The sequence below is a fragment of the Balaenoptera musculus genome, chromosome 6, assembly GCF_009873245.2.
Source record: "Balaenoptera musculus isolate JJ_BM4_2016_0621 chromosome 6, mBalMus1.pri.v3, whole genome shotgun sequence".
Classification (NCBI taxonomy): domain Eukaryota; kingdom Metazoa; phylum Chordata; class Mammalia; order Artiodactyla; family Balaenopteridae; genus Balaenoptera; species Balaenoptera musculus.
In genome coordinates this window covers 62,343,337-62,362,108 of record NC_045790.1, presented here as the reverse complement: position 1 = coordinate 62,362,108, position 18,772 = coordinate 62,343,337, and the positions used below count along the sequence as shown (strand labels likewise).

Sequence of the window (18,772 nt, the reverse complement as noted above, 5' to 3'; positions counted from 1 at the left end):
ATGTCAGCGGTGGGGTAGTTTTAAAAGGCACAAGGCAATATGCAGAATTCAGAACCATAAATAGGAGAGGAAAATGTAAAAATAAAAAACTAGAGCACATAATTGTACGGTGATAACTAATGTTTATTGAGTGTTTACAATTTCTCAGAAGCTACACAAAATACTTTTGATAAGCTATCTCCATATTTCATAAATGAAGAAAGTGAAGCAGGCTGTGTATCTTTCACAAAGTCACACACTAGTAATCACTCTCCTTTACCTTGGGTCAATGATAAATGACCGTGATAGATACTACGGAGTTAACTGTCTCAACATGCATGCCAACTACCCTTTTCCCTTGCTGCCATCTACCATATAGACATGAAAGCTACAAACCTGCATTCCTAGATTCCTCTGCAGCTAGCTACTACTTTTTTTTTTTTAATTAATTATTTTTGGCTGCATTGGGTCTTTGTTGCTGCGCGCAGGCTTTCTCTATCTGCTGTGAGCGGGGGCTACTCTTCGTTGAGGTGCGTGGGCTTCTTATTGTTGTGGCTTTTCTTGTTGTGGAGCATGGGCTCTAGGTGCTCGGGCTTCAGTAGTTGCAGCACGTGGACTCAGTAGTTGTGGCGCACAGGCTTAGTTGCTCTGTGGCATGTGGGATCTTCCCGGACCAGGGCTCAAACCTGTGTCCCCTGCATTGGCAGGCGGATTCTTAACCACTGCACCACCACAGAAGTCCCCTAACTACTACTTTGTTACACAGTTATGGCCAATGAGATATAAGCAAAATGGAGCTGGGAGTTTCTGGGAAAGCCTGTGTGTGTGAGTGTGTGTGTGTGTGTGTGTGTGTGTACACATATATATATATGTACGTATATACCATATGTAACATATCCTCTTCTTCCACCTTCCCTCTTCTTGCTGTCTGGAATACAGATGTGATGGCTGTAACCAAAGCAAATTTACTACCGTACCAGCAAATCTTGGCCCTGACATCCTTGAGCTACTAAACTAATGTCAGCCACAGACTAAGAGGAAGTACAATTGTGGATGTTTCTACAGGCTCATTTCCTGTCATCTTTGGTTAGCTTAGCACTAAGCTGGCTCAGCTGGTCTAAGTTAATCCTAATGGAAGAACAGGCTGATGGAACTGAGCTTCAGAGGCACCCACTCCTCCCTAGATAAGAAAGCCATTTTTTTTTCTACTACATAACCAGTTAATGTCTACTGCCCTGATCTCTAGAAATATGTAGCACTCTGTGAGGCCAGAGATCTTCTACTGGAGCAATTTCCATGGTGCAATCCAGTCTAACTAGAGGGAAGTGATTTATGCCAGCTTGTAAGATTTTCTCCACTAAGGTTTATTTTATATTTGCACCACATGGTGCCAGTTATTTGCACAATATGCTACCTCTGGATTTCTTATTACCTGACAAAAATCAAAGTCCTAATTTGTTTAAACCTCTTTTTGTCAGATTTTCTTGGTTTCTTAGCTGACAGAATGCTGTAATAAATGTAAGATAAAATGTTATGGAATGGCAGAATGATAACTTAGCTCTCCAGTGGGGTCTGGTAAGGCTTTACCTAGGATGTCTTTGAACTAGGAGAACACACTAGGTAGGAAATGGTACCTGCTTGAACAAAGGTAGAGTATATAATGACTTTACTCTGAGGTAGTTGTGACAGATCTACCACAGGCAAGAATGAAACGACAATACAATTCAGTGACCTCTAGCAGTGTCTAGAAACCCATTTATTTTCCCTGATAGCATAAAGGACCAAGTGGCAGGCATCCTTATTTTTTTTTGGGACAAATGCCAACAGGAGTTTGGATTTACGGTACAGATTCCAAAAGCAGGCTCCAGGATGCCCTGGCCTTACACAACAAAGAGGTAAAAAATATTCAGTATGTCTAAAATATGTAAAGTATTATAGATTCACTAGAGTAACAGAAATGTATTGACCCTTTATTATGTGTCAGTCACCTAAATAAATGTAAATAAAATAACAAAATGACAACAGTTCCCATTCAGGGAGAGTTCTTCTTAGCATGATAAATATAAATAAGCATTCATAGCACCATGTGGAAGTGGAAGTCTGGGTATAGTGCTGTCTTTACCGTACAGGGGACAAATAAGTTAACTGCAGAGGAGAGCCAGGGTCCACGTCTCAAGGGAGGGGGTGATGTGTTAGTCTATAAAGATATCACTATACCGGGGGTAGCAGTTTTGGAAGGAAAGAGAAAAGGCACAGAATGATATTCCAGCAGAGAAAACAAACCACATGTCCAAAAATACAGAGGTGTGAAAGGAGAGTACTTGGGGAAACATGCACAAAGTTGGTTGTTCCTAGAAGAGGTGGAAGATGAAGCTAGAGAGGTAGGAAGGGGGAGAATGCCAAAGTGGAGAGTTCCACTTTATTTTATAGGTAATGGAGGTTTAAAGGCAGTGGTGATTTAGGCAGATTCAGTGACCAAAAGCAATGAGAAAAGAGAGACAGTCAAGATCAATGAAGAGTTTTCAGTTTTGTATCATCTACTATATACCAGGCCCTGTGCTAGTTGCTTTACACACATAGCCTTAAATCCTCACAACAATCCAGAAAGAGTAAGGCAATTACCCTCCCACTTCCCAGGAAAGAGTAATAAAAGCTCAGAATAGTTAAGTACTTTGACCATGATTATACAACTAATAGATAGTTAAAACAGGATTTTAAGTTGTTTAGTTATAATAATAGGTAACAATAAATGCATTTTCTACATACCATACACTCTTCTGGTGTTAGATTTATTGCAGTGGAACAAAAACAACAACAACAAAAACCGGACAAAAATCCCTGCCCTCGTGGTTGGTGTCATGGGAATCTATGAAATCACCCAAGGAATAGGTGCAGTAAGAATAAAGAAAGCAGAGGTTATCAACCTAGGGCACACAAAAGAGTCAATGAGAGAATTTGAATTCATTTTAGAACTTAGAGATCCAACAGATTGCAAACAAAAACCTGTGGTAAATGAAAACAAACCTGGTGACTTATAATAGTTATTAGTCCCTTTATTTATAATAACATCCTGAATCTTAACCCAAAGTGTCTGAAAAACTCAAATGAAATAAATGTACAAATTGACATTACTGTTGATGCAAAGGAGATGGGTTGGGAGTTTTAGGGGGAGGAGAAGTTCTGATAGGAAAATAAGATTTATTGAGTATCAGGCACTTTTACGTAAAGTAAGTACCTCATTTAATAAATGCAAAAAACCCTCCTAATATAGTAGTTTTATATTAGTTTACAGAAAACACATACACAAAAATTCACCTTATTGGTAAAAACAAAAAGCATAGGTTTAAGAAGGTATTATTATAATATAGAAATCACCAACAAGGGATATATTTTTCTCAACCTAGTGAAAACGATTAAAGGGCATAACAATGTTAATAACTTAAAATATTCTACTAGGGTTAAGTGAGAGGAAAATGACCATATATTCTTAGTGAACATACATCGGCTTAAGCTCAAACATCAGTTTAAGTTAATAACCCTACTCTAGTAAAAAATTACTGTGAAAACAAGGAAACAATTTGGGACGACTAGAAGGTGTCAGAAAGTACCTTACTTTTCTCTAACCGAGGGAGCGGGAGAATGAATACAACTCCCATACATAAACTTACATTGCTCCATTGGTATAGACAGTGTCGCTTCCTTCCACGTACTGCACCTGAGCTGGGTAGACATGCTGTACCTGCTGCACAGTCTGTACCTGCTGCACCTGGAAAGCAAATATTAGGACTTTGGTGAGGGGTAGATACAATAGAATGAATATACAGCATTAGATTTCCTCAAAGATTTCTCTAGGGTGTTGATAAACATGAGACTGTTTTATGATGAAAACTGTTAGGTTCATGCTAATTTCAAGATAAGTGCATGTTGGGTCCAAATCAACTGTAGCATTTATGCAAATAAATTCTGTAACATTCTTGCAGTTATATATGTATATACACACTTCAAGTGTTTAGGGTGAAATTCTGAAAGCTCTGCACTTATTTTGATGATTTATGAAATTCTCTTCACCTGGCTGGTGAATGCTACATTTATTTTTTAATTAAGAAATTCACAATGGAAAAGTTCAAACACTTATACATATAAAAAATACTATAATAAACCCCATGTAATCATCATCCAAGATAAATAACTGTCACCAGACCTTCCCCTTTAGTCCCTCACAGGATTATTTAAAAGTAAGTACAGAACTTGCATCATTTCACTGGTAATATTTCACTTTTTTCTTAAGAGAAAAGAGCTACTTTTAACATGAACACAATACTAACATCAGAAATAAAACATTAACAATTCCTTAATATCATATAAACCCCAGTGATTGTTCAAATTTCTCTAATTATTCCAATGTCTTCTTAGAGTTGGCTTGTTCAAATCAGATCCAAACAAGGTCTACATGTTACATCTGCCTGATATTTCCTATCTTTCTCTTTTAATCTCTAACAGTTTCCCATCCTTTTTATATCTTGACTATTAGTTATTGAAAAAACTGGATCATTTATCTAGTAGAATTTCTAGAATGCTAAATTTGGCTTATAGCATCCCTGAGATGTCATTTAATAAATTCCTCTATCTTCGTATTTCCTATAAATGGGTAGTTAGATCAAGGACCTTGAATAGATTCAATTTTTAAAAAGCTGTGTACTTCTTATTGCATCATATAGGTTGCCACAGAACAGCTGGTTGTCTCTCATTCTGCAATATTATTTGATCAGGGGGTTCAGGTGTTGTCAGCTGGATACATTGATTATAATGTTTCCTAGCTATGTTTTACCTGAGGATATCACTAGTCATTGATGATCATTTTCTAGAGGGATTATTTCAATTAATAAAAGGCTGCTATCTTACAGTAATCTGATTCTGTTATTCCCTCTTCATTTATTAGTAGAATTCTATAAAGGAATTCCTCTTATTAGTATTTGCTTACTCTGAAATAAGGTTTGTACAGGAAGAATAGGATAAATGCATGATTCATTATTTACCAGTACTCAGAATAATGATTTTTTTCCCCTAGCTCCCTCCGCAAGGTGACCAATGTGGCTTTTAGTTTGATTTTGCTTGTATCCTTATGATTTTTAACTTTTGAACATACTGTATTTGATTTGTTTTAACACAGCAGTCTTTTTTCCCCCTAAAATTGTCCCATCTTTGACAAATGATAGACCCTTCAAACTGTATCCTGTGTCTTCTGACATGACTAGAGTAATCTTTCTCTAACTCCCATGCTTTCTGTTATGATAAGATGGACCAGACCTACCTCTTGTATTTCCTGTCCTAGATCTGAAATCAACTATTTCTTAAAAATTTCCCTGGGTCTTATTATTTAGGAGTAATATAAATATGTAAAAACTGTTTGGGAAAGCAATTTACCAACAGGCAAACTATTTGACATCTTTGTGATTTCTTCTACAGAAGTATTCACCATCTGAAGAGTTGCTGTATAATATTATTTTTAAAAATACAGTTTATAAGAGCAAGAAGTTAGAAGGAAAAGCCTTAATGACTGTGAAAAGCAGAGTAATTAAATAAATATAGGGAAACCATTCTGTAGAATATATGGTCGATGTTAAAAGAATAAAGTAAGATTGATACATACTTTAATAGCAAGATCTCGAAAACATATTCTAAGTGAAAAAGTATGTTGCTGAAAAATACCTACAGTGTAATTTGATTTATGTATATATCTGCATACATGGGCACATGTGCATACCAATGTACTTAAATATATAAAGGAAAATAGAAGGATGCACACCAAACTTCTAAAAATGGTTACTTTGCTGAGCGACATTAAATGAGATGGAAGAGGGCTTCCCTGGTGGTGCAGTGGTTAAGAATCCGCCTGCCAGGTCTGGGCAAGATGGCGGAAGAGTAAGATGCGGAGATCACCTTCCTTCCCACAGATAAATTAGAAATACATCTACACGTGGAACTGCTCCTACAGAACACCCACTGAACGCTGGCAGAAGATGTCAGACCTCCCAAAAGGCAAGAAACTCCCCACGTACTTGGGTAGAGCAAAAGAAAAAAGAAAAAACAGAGACAACAGAATAGGGACGGGACCTGCACCAGTGGGAGGGAGCTGTGAAGGAGGAAAGGCTTCCACACACTAGGAAGCCCCTTCCTGGGTGGAGACTGCAGGTGGCAGAGGGGGGAAGCTTCAGAGCCACGGAGGAGAGCACAGCCACAGGGGTGCGGAGGGCAAAGTGGAGAGATTCCCACATAGAGGTTCGGTGCTGGCCAGCACTCACCAGCCCGAGAGGCTTCTCTGCTCACCTGCCGGGGTGGGCGGGGGCTGGGAGCTGAGGCTCGGGCTTCGGTAGGATCTCAGGGAGAGGACTGGGGTTGGCGGCGTGAATACAGCCTGAAGGGGTTAGCGCACCACAGCTAGCCAGGAGGGAGTCCGGGAAAAAGTCTGCAGCTGCCGAAGAGGCAAGAGACTTTTTCTTGCCTCTTTGTTTCGCGGTGCGCAAGGAGAGGGGATTCAGAGCGCAGCCTAAACGAGCTCCAGAGACGGGTGCGAGCCGCAGCTATCAGCGGGGACCCCAGAGATGGGCGCGAGCCACGGCGATCAGCGCGGGCCCCAGAGACTTGCATGGGACGCTAAGGCTGCTGCTGCCGCCACCAAGAAGCTTGTGTGCAAGCACAGTTCACTCTCCACACCGCCCCGCCCGGGAGCCTGTGCAGCCCACCACTGCCAGGGTCCCGTGATCCAGGGACAACTTTCCCGGGAGAACGCATGGCACGCCTCAGGCTGCTGCAACGTCATGCTGGCCTCTGCCGCTGCAGGCTCGCCCCGCATCCGTACCCCTCCCTTCCCCTGGCCTGAGTGAGCCAGAGCCCCCGAAGCAGCTGCTCCTTTAACCCCGTCCTGTGTGAGCGAAGAACAGACGCCCTCAGGCGACCTACACGCAGAGGCGGGTCCAAATCCAAAGCTGAACGCCGGGAGCTGAGCGAACAAAAAAGAGAAAGGGAAATCTCTCCCAGCAGCCTCAGAAGCAGCGGATTAAAGCTCCACAAACAACTTGATGTACCTGCATCTGTTGAATACCTCAACAGACAATGAATCATCCCAAATTCAGGAGGTGGACTTTGGGAGCAGGATATATTAATTTTTCTCCTTTTCCTTTTTTTGTGAGTGTATATGTGTATGCTTCTGGGTGAGATTTTGTCTGTATAGCTTTGCTTTCACCATTTCTCCTAGGGTTCAGTCCATCCGTTTTTTTTTTTTTTTTTCTTGAAAAATTTTTTTTCTTAATAAATTTTTTCTTAATAATTTTTTCCTTATTTTTTATTTTAAAAAATTTAAAAAAAATTTTCTTAATAATTTTTTTAATTTTTTATTTCAAAAAATTAAAAAATATTTAATAATTTTTCTTATTTTTATTATAAAAAATTAATAAATTTATTTTTAAAAAATTTTAAAAAATTTTTTAAATAAATATTTTCGTAATAATTTTTTCTTATTTTTTATTATAATAGCTTTATTTTATTTTATTTTATTTTATTTTATTTTATCCTCTTTCTTTCTTTCTTTCTATTTTTTCTCCCTTTTATTCTGAGCCGTGTGGATGAAAGGCTCTTGGTGCTCCAGCCAGGCATCAGGGCTGTGCCTCTGAGGTGGGAGAGCCAACTTCAGGACACTGGTCCACAAGAGACCTCCCAGCTCCACGTAATACCAAACGGTGAAAATCTCTCAGAGATCTCCATCTCAACATCAAGACCCAGCTTCACTCAACGACCAGCAAGCTACAGTGCTGGACACCCTATGCCGAACAACTAGCAAGACAGGAACACAGCCCCATCCATTAGCAGAGAGGCTGCCTAAAATCATAATAAGGCCACAGACACCCCAAAACACACCACCAGACGTGGACGTGCCCACCAGAAAGACAAGATCCAGCCTCATCCACCAGAACACAGGCACTAGTCCCCTCTACCAGGAAGCCTACACAACCCACTGAACCAACCTTAGCCACTGGGGACAGATACCAAAAACAACGGGAACTATGAACCTGCAGCCTGTGAAAAGGAGACCCCAAACACAGTAAGATAAGCAAAATGAGAAGACAGAAAAACACACAGCAGATGAAGGAGCAGGGTCAAAACACAACAGACCTAACAAATGAAGAGGAAATAGGCAGTCTACCTGAAAAAGAATTCAGAATAATGATAGTAAGGATGATCCAAAATCTTGGAAATAGAATAGACAAAATGCACAAAACATTTAACAGGGATGTAGAAGAACTAAAGAGGAACCAAGCAATGATGAAAAACACAATAAATGAAATTAAAAATACTCTAGAAGGGATCAGTAGCAGAAAAACTGAGGCAGAAGAACGGATAAGTGACCTGGAAGATAAAATAGTGGAAATAACTACTGCAGAGCAGAATAAAGAAAAAAGAATGAAAAGAACTGAGGACAGTCTCAGAGACCTCTGGGACAACATTAAACGCACCAACATTCGAATTATAGGGGTCCCAGAAGAAGAAGAGAATAAGAAAGGGACTGAGAAAATATTTGAAGAGATTGTACTTGAAAACTTCCCTAATATGAGAAAGGAAATAGTTAATCAAGTCCTGGAAGCACAGAGAGTCCCATACAGGATAAATCCAAGGAGAAACATGCCAAGACACATATTAATCAAACTATCAAAAATTAAATATAAAGAAAACATATTAAAAGCAGCAAGGGAAAAACAACAAATAACACACAAGGGAATCCCCATAAAGTTAACAGCTGATCTTTCAGCAAAAACTCTGCAAGCCAGAAGGGAGTGGCAGGATATACTTAAAGTGATGAAGGAGAAAAACCTACAACCGAGATTACTCTACCCAGCAAGGATCTCATTCAGATTTGATGGAGAAATTAAAACCTTTACAGACAAGCAAAAGCTGAGAGAGTTCAGCACCACCAAACCAACTTTACAACAAATGCTAAAGGAACTTCTCTAGGCAAGAAACACAAGAGAAGGAAAACACCTACAATAACAAATCGAAAACATTTAAGAAAATGGGAATAGGAACATACATATTGATAATTACCTTAAATGTAAATGGATAAAATGCTCCAACCAAAAGACACAGACTGCCTGAATGGATACAAAAACAAGACCCATATATATGCTGTCTACAAGAGACCCACTTCAGACCTAGGGACACATACAGACTGAAAGTGAGGGGATAGCAATTCTCATATCAGACAAAATAGACTTTAAAATAAAGACTATTACAAGAGACAAAGAAGGACACTATATAATGATCAAGGGATCAAACCAATAAGACAGTATAACAATCATAAATATTTATGCACCCAACATAGGAGCACCTCAATACATAAGGCAAATACTAACAGCCATAAAAGGGGAGATCGACAGTAACACAATCATAGTAGGGGACTTTAACACCCCACTTTCACCAATGGACAGATCATCCAAAATGAAAATAAATAAGGAAACACAAGCTTTAAATGATACATTAAACAAGATGGACTTAATTGATATTTATAGGACATTCCATCCAAAAACAACAGAATACACATTTTCCTCAAGTGCTCATGGAACATTCTCCAGGATAGATCGTATCCTGGGTCACAAATCAAGCCTTGGTAAATTTAAGAAAATTGAAATCATATCAAGTATCTTTTCCGACCACAATGCTATGAGACTAGATATCAATTACAGGAAAAGATCTGTAAAAAATACAAACACATGGAGGCTACCCAATACACTACTTAATAACGAAGTGATCACTGAAGAAATCAAAGGGGAAATCAAAAAATACCTAGAAACAAATGACAATGGAGACACGACGGCCCAAAACCTATGGGATGCAGCAAAAGCAGTTCTAAGAGGGAAGTTTATAGCAATACAAGCCTACATCAAGAAACAGGAAACATCTCGAATAAACAACCTAACCTTGCACTTAAAGCAATTAGAGAAAGAAGAACCAAAAAACCCCAAAGCTAGCAGAAGGAAAGAAATCATAAAGATCAGATCAGAAATAAATGAAAAAGAAATGAAGGAGACAATAGCAAAGATCAATAAAACTAAAAGCTGGTTCTTTGAGAACATAAACAAAATTGATAAACCATTAGCCAGACTCATCAAGAGAAAAAGGGAGAAGACTCAAATCAACAGAATTAGAAATGAAAAAGAAGTAACAACTGACACTGCAGAAATACAAACGATCATGAGAGATTACTACAAGCAACTCTATGCCAATAAAATGGACAACCTGGAAGAAATGGACAAATTCTTAGAAATGCACAACCTGCCAAGACTGAACCAGGAAGAAATAGAATATGAACAGACCAATCACAAGCACTGAAATTGAAACTGTGATTAAAAATCTTCCAACAAACAAAAGCCGAAGACCAGATGGCTTCACAGGTGAATTCTACCAAACATTTAGAGAAGAGCTAACACCTATCCTTCTCAAACTCTTCCAAAATATTGCAGAGGGAGGAACACTCCCAAACTCATTCTACGAGGCCACCATCACCCTGATACCAAAACCAGACAAAGATGTCACAAAGAAAGAAAACTACAGGCCAATATCACTGATGAACATAGATGCAAAAATCCTCAACAAAATACTAGCAAACAGAATCCAACAGCACATTAAAAGGATCATACACCATGATCAAGTGGGGTTTATCCCAGGAATGCAAGGATTCTTCAATATATGCAAATCAATCAACGTGATACATCATATTAACAAATTGAAGGAGAAAAACCATATGATCATCTCAACAGATGCAGAGAAAGCTTTCGACAAAATTCAACACCCATTTATGATAAAAGCCCTGCAGAAAGTAGGCATAGAGGGAACTTTCCTCAACATAATAAAGGCCATATATGACAAACCCACAACCAACATCGTTCTCAGTGGTGAAAAACTGAAACCATTTCCACTAAGATCAGGAACAAGACAAGGTTGCCCACTCTCACCACTATTATTCAACATAGTTTTGGAAGTGTTAGCCACAGCAATCAGAGAAGACAAAGAAATAAAAGGAATCCAAATCGGAAAAGAAGAAGTAAAGCTGTCACTGTTTGCAGATGACATGATACTATACATAGAGAATCCTAAAGATGCTACCAGAAAACTACTAGAGCTAATCAATGAATTTGGTAAAGTAGCAGGATACAAAATTAATGCACAGAAATCCCTTGCATTCCTATACACTAATGATGAAGAATCTGAAAGTGAAATTAAGAAAACACTCCCATTTACCATTGCAACAAAAAGAATAAAATATCTAGGAATAAACCTACCTAAGGAGACAAAAGACCTGTATGCAGAAAATTATAAGACACTGATGAAAGAAATTAAAGATGATACAAATAGATGGAGAGATATACCATGTTCTTGCATTGGAAGAATCAACATTGTGAAAATGACTATACTACCCAAAGCAATCTACAGATTCAATGCAATCCCTATCAAACTACCACTGGCATTTTTCACAGAACTAGAACAAAAAATTTCACAATTTGAATGGAAACACAAAAGACCCCAAATAGCCAAAGCAATCTTGAGAACGAAAAATGGAGTTGGAGGAATCAGGCTCCCTGACTTCAGACTATATTACAAAGCTACAGTAAGCAAGACTGTATGGTACTGGCACAAAAATAGAAACACAGATCAATGGAACAGGATAGAAAGCCCAGAGATAAACCCACGCACATATGGTCACCTTATCTTTGATAAAGGAGGCAAGCATATAGAGTGGAGAAAAGACAGCCTCTTCAATAAGTGGTGCTGGGAAAACTGGACAGGTACATGTAAAAGTATGAAATTACAACACTCCCTAACACCATACACAAAAATAAACTCAAAATGGATTAAAGACCTAAATGTAAGGCCAAACACTATCAAACTCTTAGAGGAAAACATAGGCAGAACACTCTATGACATAAATCACAGCAAGATCCTTTTTGACCCACCTCCTAGAGAAATGGAAATAAAAACACAAATAAACAAATGGGACCTAATGAAACTTAAAAGCTTTTGCACAGCAAAGGAAATCATAAACAAGACCAGAAGACAACCCTCAGAATGGGAGAAAATATTTGTAAATGAAGCAACTGACAAAGGACTAATCTCCAAGATTGACAAGCAGCTCATGCAGCTCAATAACAAAAAAACAAACAACCCAATCCAAAAATGGGCAGAAGACCTAAATAGACATTTCTCCAAAGAAGATATACAGATTGCCAACAGACACATGAAAGAATGCTCAACATCATTAATCATTAGAGAAATGCAAATCAAAACTGCAATGAGATATCATCTCACACTGGTCAGAATGGCCATCATCAAAAAATCTACAAACAATAAATGCTGGAGAGGGTGTGGTGAAAAGGGAACACTCTTGCACTGTTGGTGGGAATGTAAATTGATACAGCCACTATGGAGAACAGTATGGAGGTTCCTTAAAAAACTAAAAATAGAACTACCATATGACCCAGCAATCCCACTACTGGGCATATACCCTGAGAAAACCATAATTCAAAAAGAGTCATGTACCAAAATGTTCTTTGCAGCTCTATGTACAATAGTCAGGACATGGAAGCAACCTAAGTGTCCATCATCGTATGAATGGATAAAAAAGATGTGGCACATATATACAATGGAATATTACTCAGCCATAAAAAGAAATGAAATGGAGGTATTTGTAGTGAGGTGGATGGAGTTAGAGTCTGTCAAACAGAGTGAAATAAGTTAGAAAGAGAAAAACAAATACAGTATGCTAACACATATATATGGAATCTAAGGAAAAAAAAAAAAGGTCATGAAGAACCTAGTGGCAAGACGGGAATAAAGACAGAGACCTACTAGAGAATGGACTTGAGGATATGGGGAGGGGGAGGGGTAAGATGTGATGGTGAGAGAGTGGCATGGACATATATACACTACCAAACGTAAAATAGATAGCTAGTGGGAAGCAGCCGCATAGCACAGGGAGATCAGCTCGGTGCTTTGTGAACACCTAGAGGGGTGGGATAGGGAGGGTGGGAGGGAGGGAGACGCAAGAGGGAAGAGATATGGGAACATATGTATATGTATAACTGATTCACTTTGTTATAAAGCAGAAACTAACACACCATTGTAAAGCAATTATACTCCAATAAAGATGTTAAAAAAAGAAAAAAATAGATAGCTAGTGGGAAGCAGCCGCAGAGCACAGGGAGATCAGCTCTGTGCTTTGTGACCAGCTAGAGGGGTGGGATAGGGACCGTGGGAGGGAGAGGCAAGAGGGAGGGGATATGGGGATATATGTATATGTATAACTGATTCTTTGTGTTATACAGCAGCAACTAACAACAATGTAAAGCAATTATACTCTAATAAAGATGTTAAAAAGAAACCTGCAAAAAAAAAAAAAAAGAATCCTGGTCTGGGAAGGTCCCACATGCCGCGGAGCAACTAAGCCCATGTGCCACAACTACTGAGCCTGCGCTCTAGAGCCCGCCAGCCACAACTACTGAGCCCGCGTGCGCAGAGCCCGTGCTCCGCAACAATAGAAGCCACCGCAATGAGAAGCCCGCGCACTGCAACAAAGAGTAGTCCCCACTCTCTGCAGCTAGAGAAATCCCTCCCACAGCAATGAAGACCCAACACAGCCAAAAATAAAAACAAATAAATAAATAAATTTATTTTTAAAAAATGAGATGGAAGAGATGATGTGACTAACATCCTTTATCAATTCATATCTTGTATCTATTATATCAAATATATATCTCGATATATGGAAGGACTTCCACTTCTGGCCATGATGGAGTAAATACTACTGGAAATGCCCTCCCCCCCCCACTAAACAAGTAGATAAGTAGACAAAATATGTAAAACAATGTTTTCAGTCATTCAACAAAATGTATCGTAAGATTGTGTTCTTTAAAAGAAGGAAGGGCTTCCCTGGTGGCGCAGTGGTTGAGAGTCTGCCTGCTAATGCAGGGGACACGGGTTCGAGCCCTGGTCTGGGAGGATCCCACATGCCACGGAGCAGCTGGGCCCGTGAGCCACAACTACTGAGCCTGCGCGTCTGGAGCCTGTGCCCCGCAACGGGAGGGGCCGCGATAGTGAAAGGCCCGCGCACCGCGATGAAGAGCGGTCCCCGCACCGCGATGAAGAGTGGCCCCCACTTGCCTCAACTAGAGAAAGCCCTCGCATGAACCGAAGACCCAACACAGCCAAAAATAAAATAAAATAAATAAATAAAGTAGCTATAAAAAAGAAAAGTGCTTTTAAAAAAAAAAAAAAAAAAAAAAAAAGAAGGAAAACAAATAATGTGAACCCTATAATGATCTTAGCTTTTGACCTGGATGTAATCAGAGTGCAGAGCAAGAATGGAGAAACGAAGCAGAGCATCATGATCTCACTGAGGTGAGGAGACAGATACTGAATTTGGGAAAGCAGAGTCACCTGAAGTTTGGGGGCAGTATCAGAAAGGAAGTTAAGCAGAGAAATAGATCCAGAAATGTTCACAGAGATCCCCTTGAGTCTGATGTTGAATACAAGCTGCACGTGTGTAGGGGGCAGAGATGTTCAAATTCTGACCATCCACAGTGACATGACCTTATTGAACACCTAGGGCATTCTGCAGAAACACCAGAAGGGCAGAGCGAGCCTTAGCAGAAGGGCTAAATTAGGTCTAGAATAAAGACTACTTTAGGTCTGTCCTAACAAATCTGAAAGAAAAGCCTTGATAATATCCACAAGTAACTGCCTATACAGAACTACATTTAACACTTTTAAAGGAAGACATCAAAATCCAGACATATAAAACCATAAGAAACATAATGTCCAGCGTTCCAAAAAAATTATTAGACACATGAAGAAGCAGAAAAATGTGATATATAACCAGGAAGAAAATCAATCAATAGAAACAAATCTAGAAATGGAAGACATGAAGTGGCAGACAGAGACATTAAAACAGTTGTTCTAAATAGACTTAAGATTTAAAGGAAAACACAAACATGATGAGAAAAAAAGAAGCTATAACGAACCAAGTCAAATTTGTAGAGCTGAAAAATACAGTATCTGATATGAAAAATTTGCTGAATGGAATTGAGAGCAGATTACATAATGCAGAAGAAAAGTCAAGTTGAAAACCTAGCAGTAAAAACTATCTGAAGAACAGAGAAAAAAAAGGAAATAATGAAGAATAGAGAACCAATGAACTATGGAACAATATCAAGTAGTCTAAAATAGTATAACTATAGTCCCAGAAGAAGAGGAAGAACAGAAAATATATTTGAAGAAAGAGTGGTAGAAACATCCAAATTTTATTAAAACTATAAACACTGTAAGAAGCTTAACATATGCCAATGTATAGAAAAAGAAAACCACACCAAAGTGCATCATAATTAGAGTGTTAAAAACCCATATTAAGGAGAAAAATTTTTAAGCAAGACAGAAAACAGATGCATTATGTACAAGGCAACAGGTATTGGCATGATTGAAAACTTCCCAGTCAAAAATAATGCAAGCCTAAGACAATCAAACAACATATTTAAAGCAGTGAGAGGAAAATTTCAATCAAGAATCCTCCAACCAGTGAAATATCTTCAAAAATGAAGAGGAAATCCTTTCTCAGACAAAAACTGAGAGAATTCATCCTGCTCTAGCAGACGTCCAGTGAAGGTAGCCACAAAGGAAGCTCTTTGGACCAAAGAAAAATAATACCTGATGGAAAACTGGGCCTATACAAAGAAATGAGGAGCACTAGAAATGGTAACTTCGTAGGTAAAGGGTTTTTTGTTTGTTTTCTCATCTTTTAATTTCTATAAAAGATAATTGCCTATGTAAAGCAAAAATAACAATATGTGTATAACAGGGTTTATTTACCACATATGTAGAAATGAAATGTATGTATGACAAAAATAGCACAAAAGAGGGGAGAGGGAAATGAAAACACACTTTTGTAATATTCTTATATGTTAAGTAGTGTAGTATTACTTGAACATAGGCTGTGATCAATTAAAGATATAAACACCATATTAAAAAATAGGATAGTCAATAGAGGAGATAAAATGCAATAATAGAAAACACTCAGTATATCCAATAGAAGGCAGAAATAGAGGAAATAAAAGAAGAACAAATGGAACAAACAGAAAATAACAAGAAGCTAGAATTAAATGCAACCATATCTATAATTATACTCAATTTAAATCTTGACTGTCATAATGGGTAAAAATGTAAACTCTAACTATATACTCTCTACCAGAACACATTTTAAATATACAAAGACAGGTTAAAAATAAAAGGATATAAAAAGACAGGCTTTTGCAAACACCAATCACAAGAAAGACTGGTTATATTAATATCAGTCAAAGTAGACTTCAAGACAACCGATATTACCAAAGATAAAGAGGGAAATTTCATCAAGAAAATTATCAAGAATAAATAATATATCTTATATGTCTTTGCATCTAAGAACAGTTTCAAAATAACGTGAAGCAAAAACTGAAAGAATCAAATGTCCTTAATTGGTTTCCTTCATTGGGGCCAATATGGTGTGGTGGCATATTCAGTCGATCTGGAAATAGGAGAACTGATTTTAAGTCTTTATGCTGACACTTGCTGTTTATATATTGGGATAGTCAATTCACTTCTTTAAGTAATAATTTCTTTGTGTGTAAAATAAAAATTGTATCTACTCTATCATAAAGAATTTTTGTGAGAAGCCAAAACTATTAAACATAAATACAAAGCATGGCATAGGCATATATGATAATTATAATACATCTTGAATAATGAGAGACATTCTTAAATACTTCAAAATATGAATCTTGTCTTCTACATCTGTGTAATTTTCATCTTTATATCCCACTTGGCTTCAGCCATAAATATGCACAATAAATGTTCATCAAGGGTTTCTTCAAATCATGAGATTCTGTAATTAAAGTAGAAATGAAACTCAGAAAGTGTCAAGAATCTTGGAAAAGAATTCTGGATAGATGCTGGCTAACTCATCCAGGACATCAATATATAAATACGTCTCTTGATTACACTGAGACTTTACAGTACAGCATAAAAATAGGGCATAATTCTTTGCATTATCTACCAAGTTAAGGAACTGATGAAGTAAATAGAAGACCTATTTACTTAAATAGAAACTAGAAAAACACTAAAAATACTGAATTATAGCATATTTTAGAGGTAACACAATTTTCATTATTATCCAGTAAGTATGGTTTGTCGACTAATCATTAGAAACTGGGCCAAAGAGTCCTTTGAAAGAATTTAGTGATGAGAGATGGAATTGCCTGTAGTTTGAGAAAGTATTCTTTCAAGGGTATAATGATAGTGAAGGAAGTAAAAGAGGGGTAAAAAAGAAAAAGAAAGGAGAAAGGAAAAATAACAACCTTATGTATACATGTCTCATTTCACCAATGAAAAGTTAAGGTCCTTCAAAGTCTTTTATTTAGTTTTTAGTTGAGGGTTATTTGATTTTCTTTTCTTTGTGGGGGGGAGGGGACAGTGGGGCTCTATTATTAGTAAACGTGCATTGGAGAGCCACAGAAATGCTCCTTTCTACCTCAAATTAAAATTATTCGGATCCAGGAAGAGAGCTATGTATACAGAATAACTTTGAGACTTACAAATCCAGTCACAGGATGGAAGTGCACACGTAGAGCATTTTTTATATTGTGATATATTCTCAAAGACCCAACACAATGTAAACACACTATATTTATCACTCAGTATTAAATAATGCCCTGCACCTAGCAAAGGAAATGCCCAGTGAATATTTGTGAAGTTTATAGTATCTTCTAAATGTGGATGTGTATTCATTAAAAAGCAAAAACAAAAACAAAAACGAAGGAATGCTTATTATTCCAAAGTGAACTGATGTGATTACTTTTAATGCCCTTTAATGTATCATTAAAGACCAAAGGTAAAAATTTAAAAGGAAGTTGCATGCTATTTTCTCTTTCCTAAATAATTAACTGTGGTTCAAATTTGTTCAAATATTATTCTATACTGTCCTTATGTTAAATATTAATTTCTATTCAAATATTTACTAAATAGTTATCTATGAAAAGTTTATTTTTTATTTTATTTGCCATACTGCAGTGCAGGAACTGCTGAGGTTAGCAATGCTGAAAGATATGGGGAAACTAGCATCCTGTAGGCATGTCATTACTATTCCCAATAACTGTATTTTCCATCCACCTTTGTGAAATCTATAAACTGTCACATTTTACTGCTTACCCTATCCAAGTCCTCAGGGGAAAGGAAGGAGATGATTAAATAAACTCTATAGGAAATTAATTTTCTCTTAATTTCATTGTCTTTCCCAGGATAAATTCTCAAAAGTGTTTCCTAAGAGAATGAACAAATATTTTTCACCACTTGAATTTTAATAAACAACAAAGTGGTGAAAATATGAACTGAAAAGAGATGGACAAAGGTGGAATTAACAGAAATAATCAACAATTTCTACAATTAACTGTTCATTTAATAAAAATGACCTTGGGCTAATTTCTAAGACTACCTAGTACATATCAGAATGTTGGCGGTAATGAAGTCAAACCATAACAACATTCTATACAAGAAATTTATCCATTCTCTGTCATCTGAAGGAAAAAAAATATCCCCCAGTATAAATATATGCAACAATGTATTTACATTCATACACTAGATGAATTAAGCAACTTAAAACTGTCTTACTAATACATATTTAAATGGAAGCACTTCTTATTACTATTCAAATGTAGTATTACAAATG

At 37.5% G+C, this 18,772-nt stretch overlaps 1 protein-coding gene across 6 annotated transcripts in view; it reads right to left on the bottom strand.

The window, feature by feature from the left end:
* The window catches only part of RFX3 (regulatory factor X3), a 293,286-nt gene that overhangs the window by 110,909 nt on the left and 163,605 nt on the right, over positions 1-18,772 (bottom strand). For all 6 annotated transcript variants that reach the window (XM_036854090.1, XM_036854085.1, XM_036854088.1 and 3 more), the window contains one exon: positions 3,648-3,745. In XM_036854090.1, the coding sequence (XP_036709985.1) occupies positions 3,648-3,745 (98 nt within the window). The remainder of the gene's footprint in view (positions 1-3,647; positions 3,746-18,772) is intronic.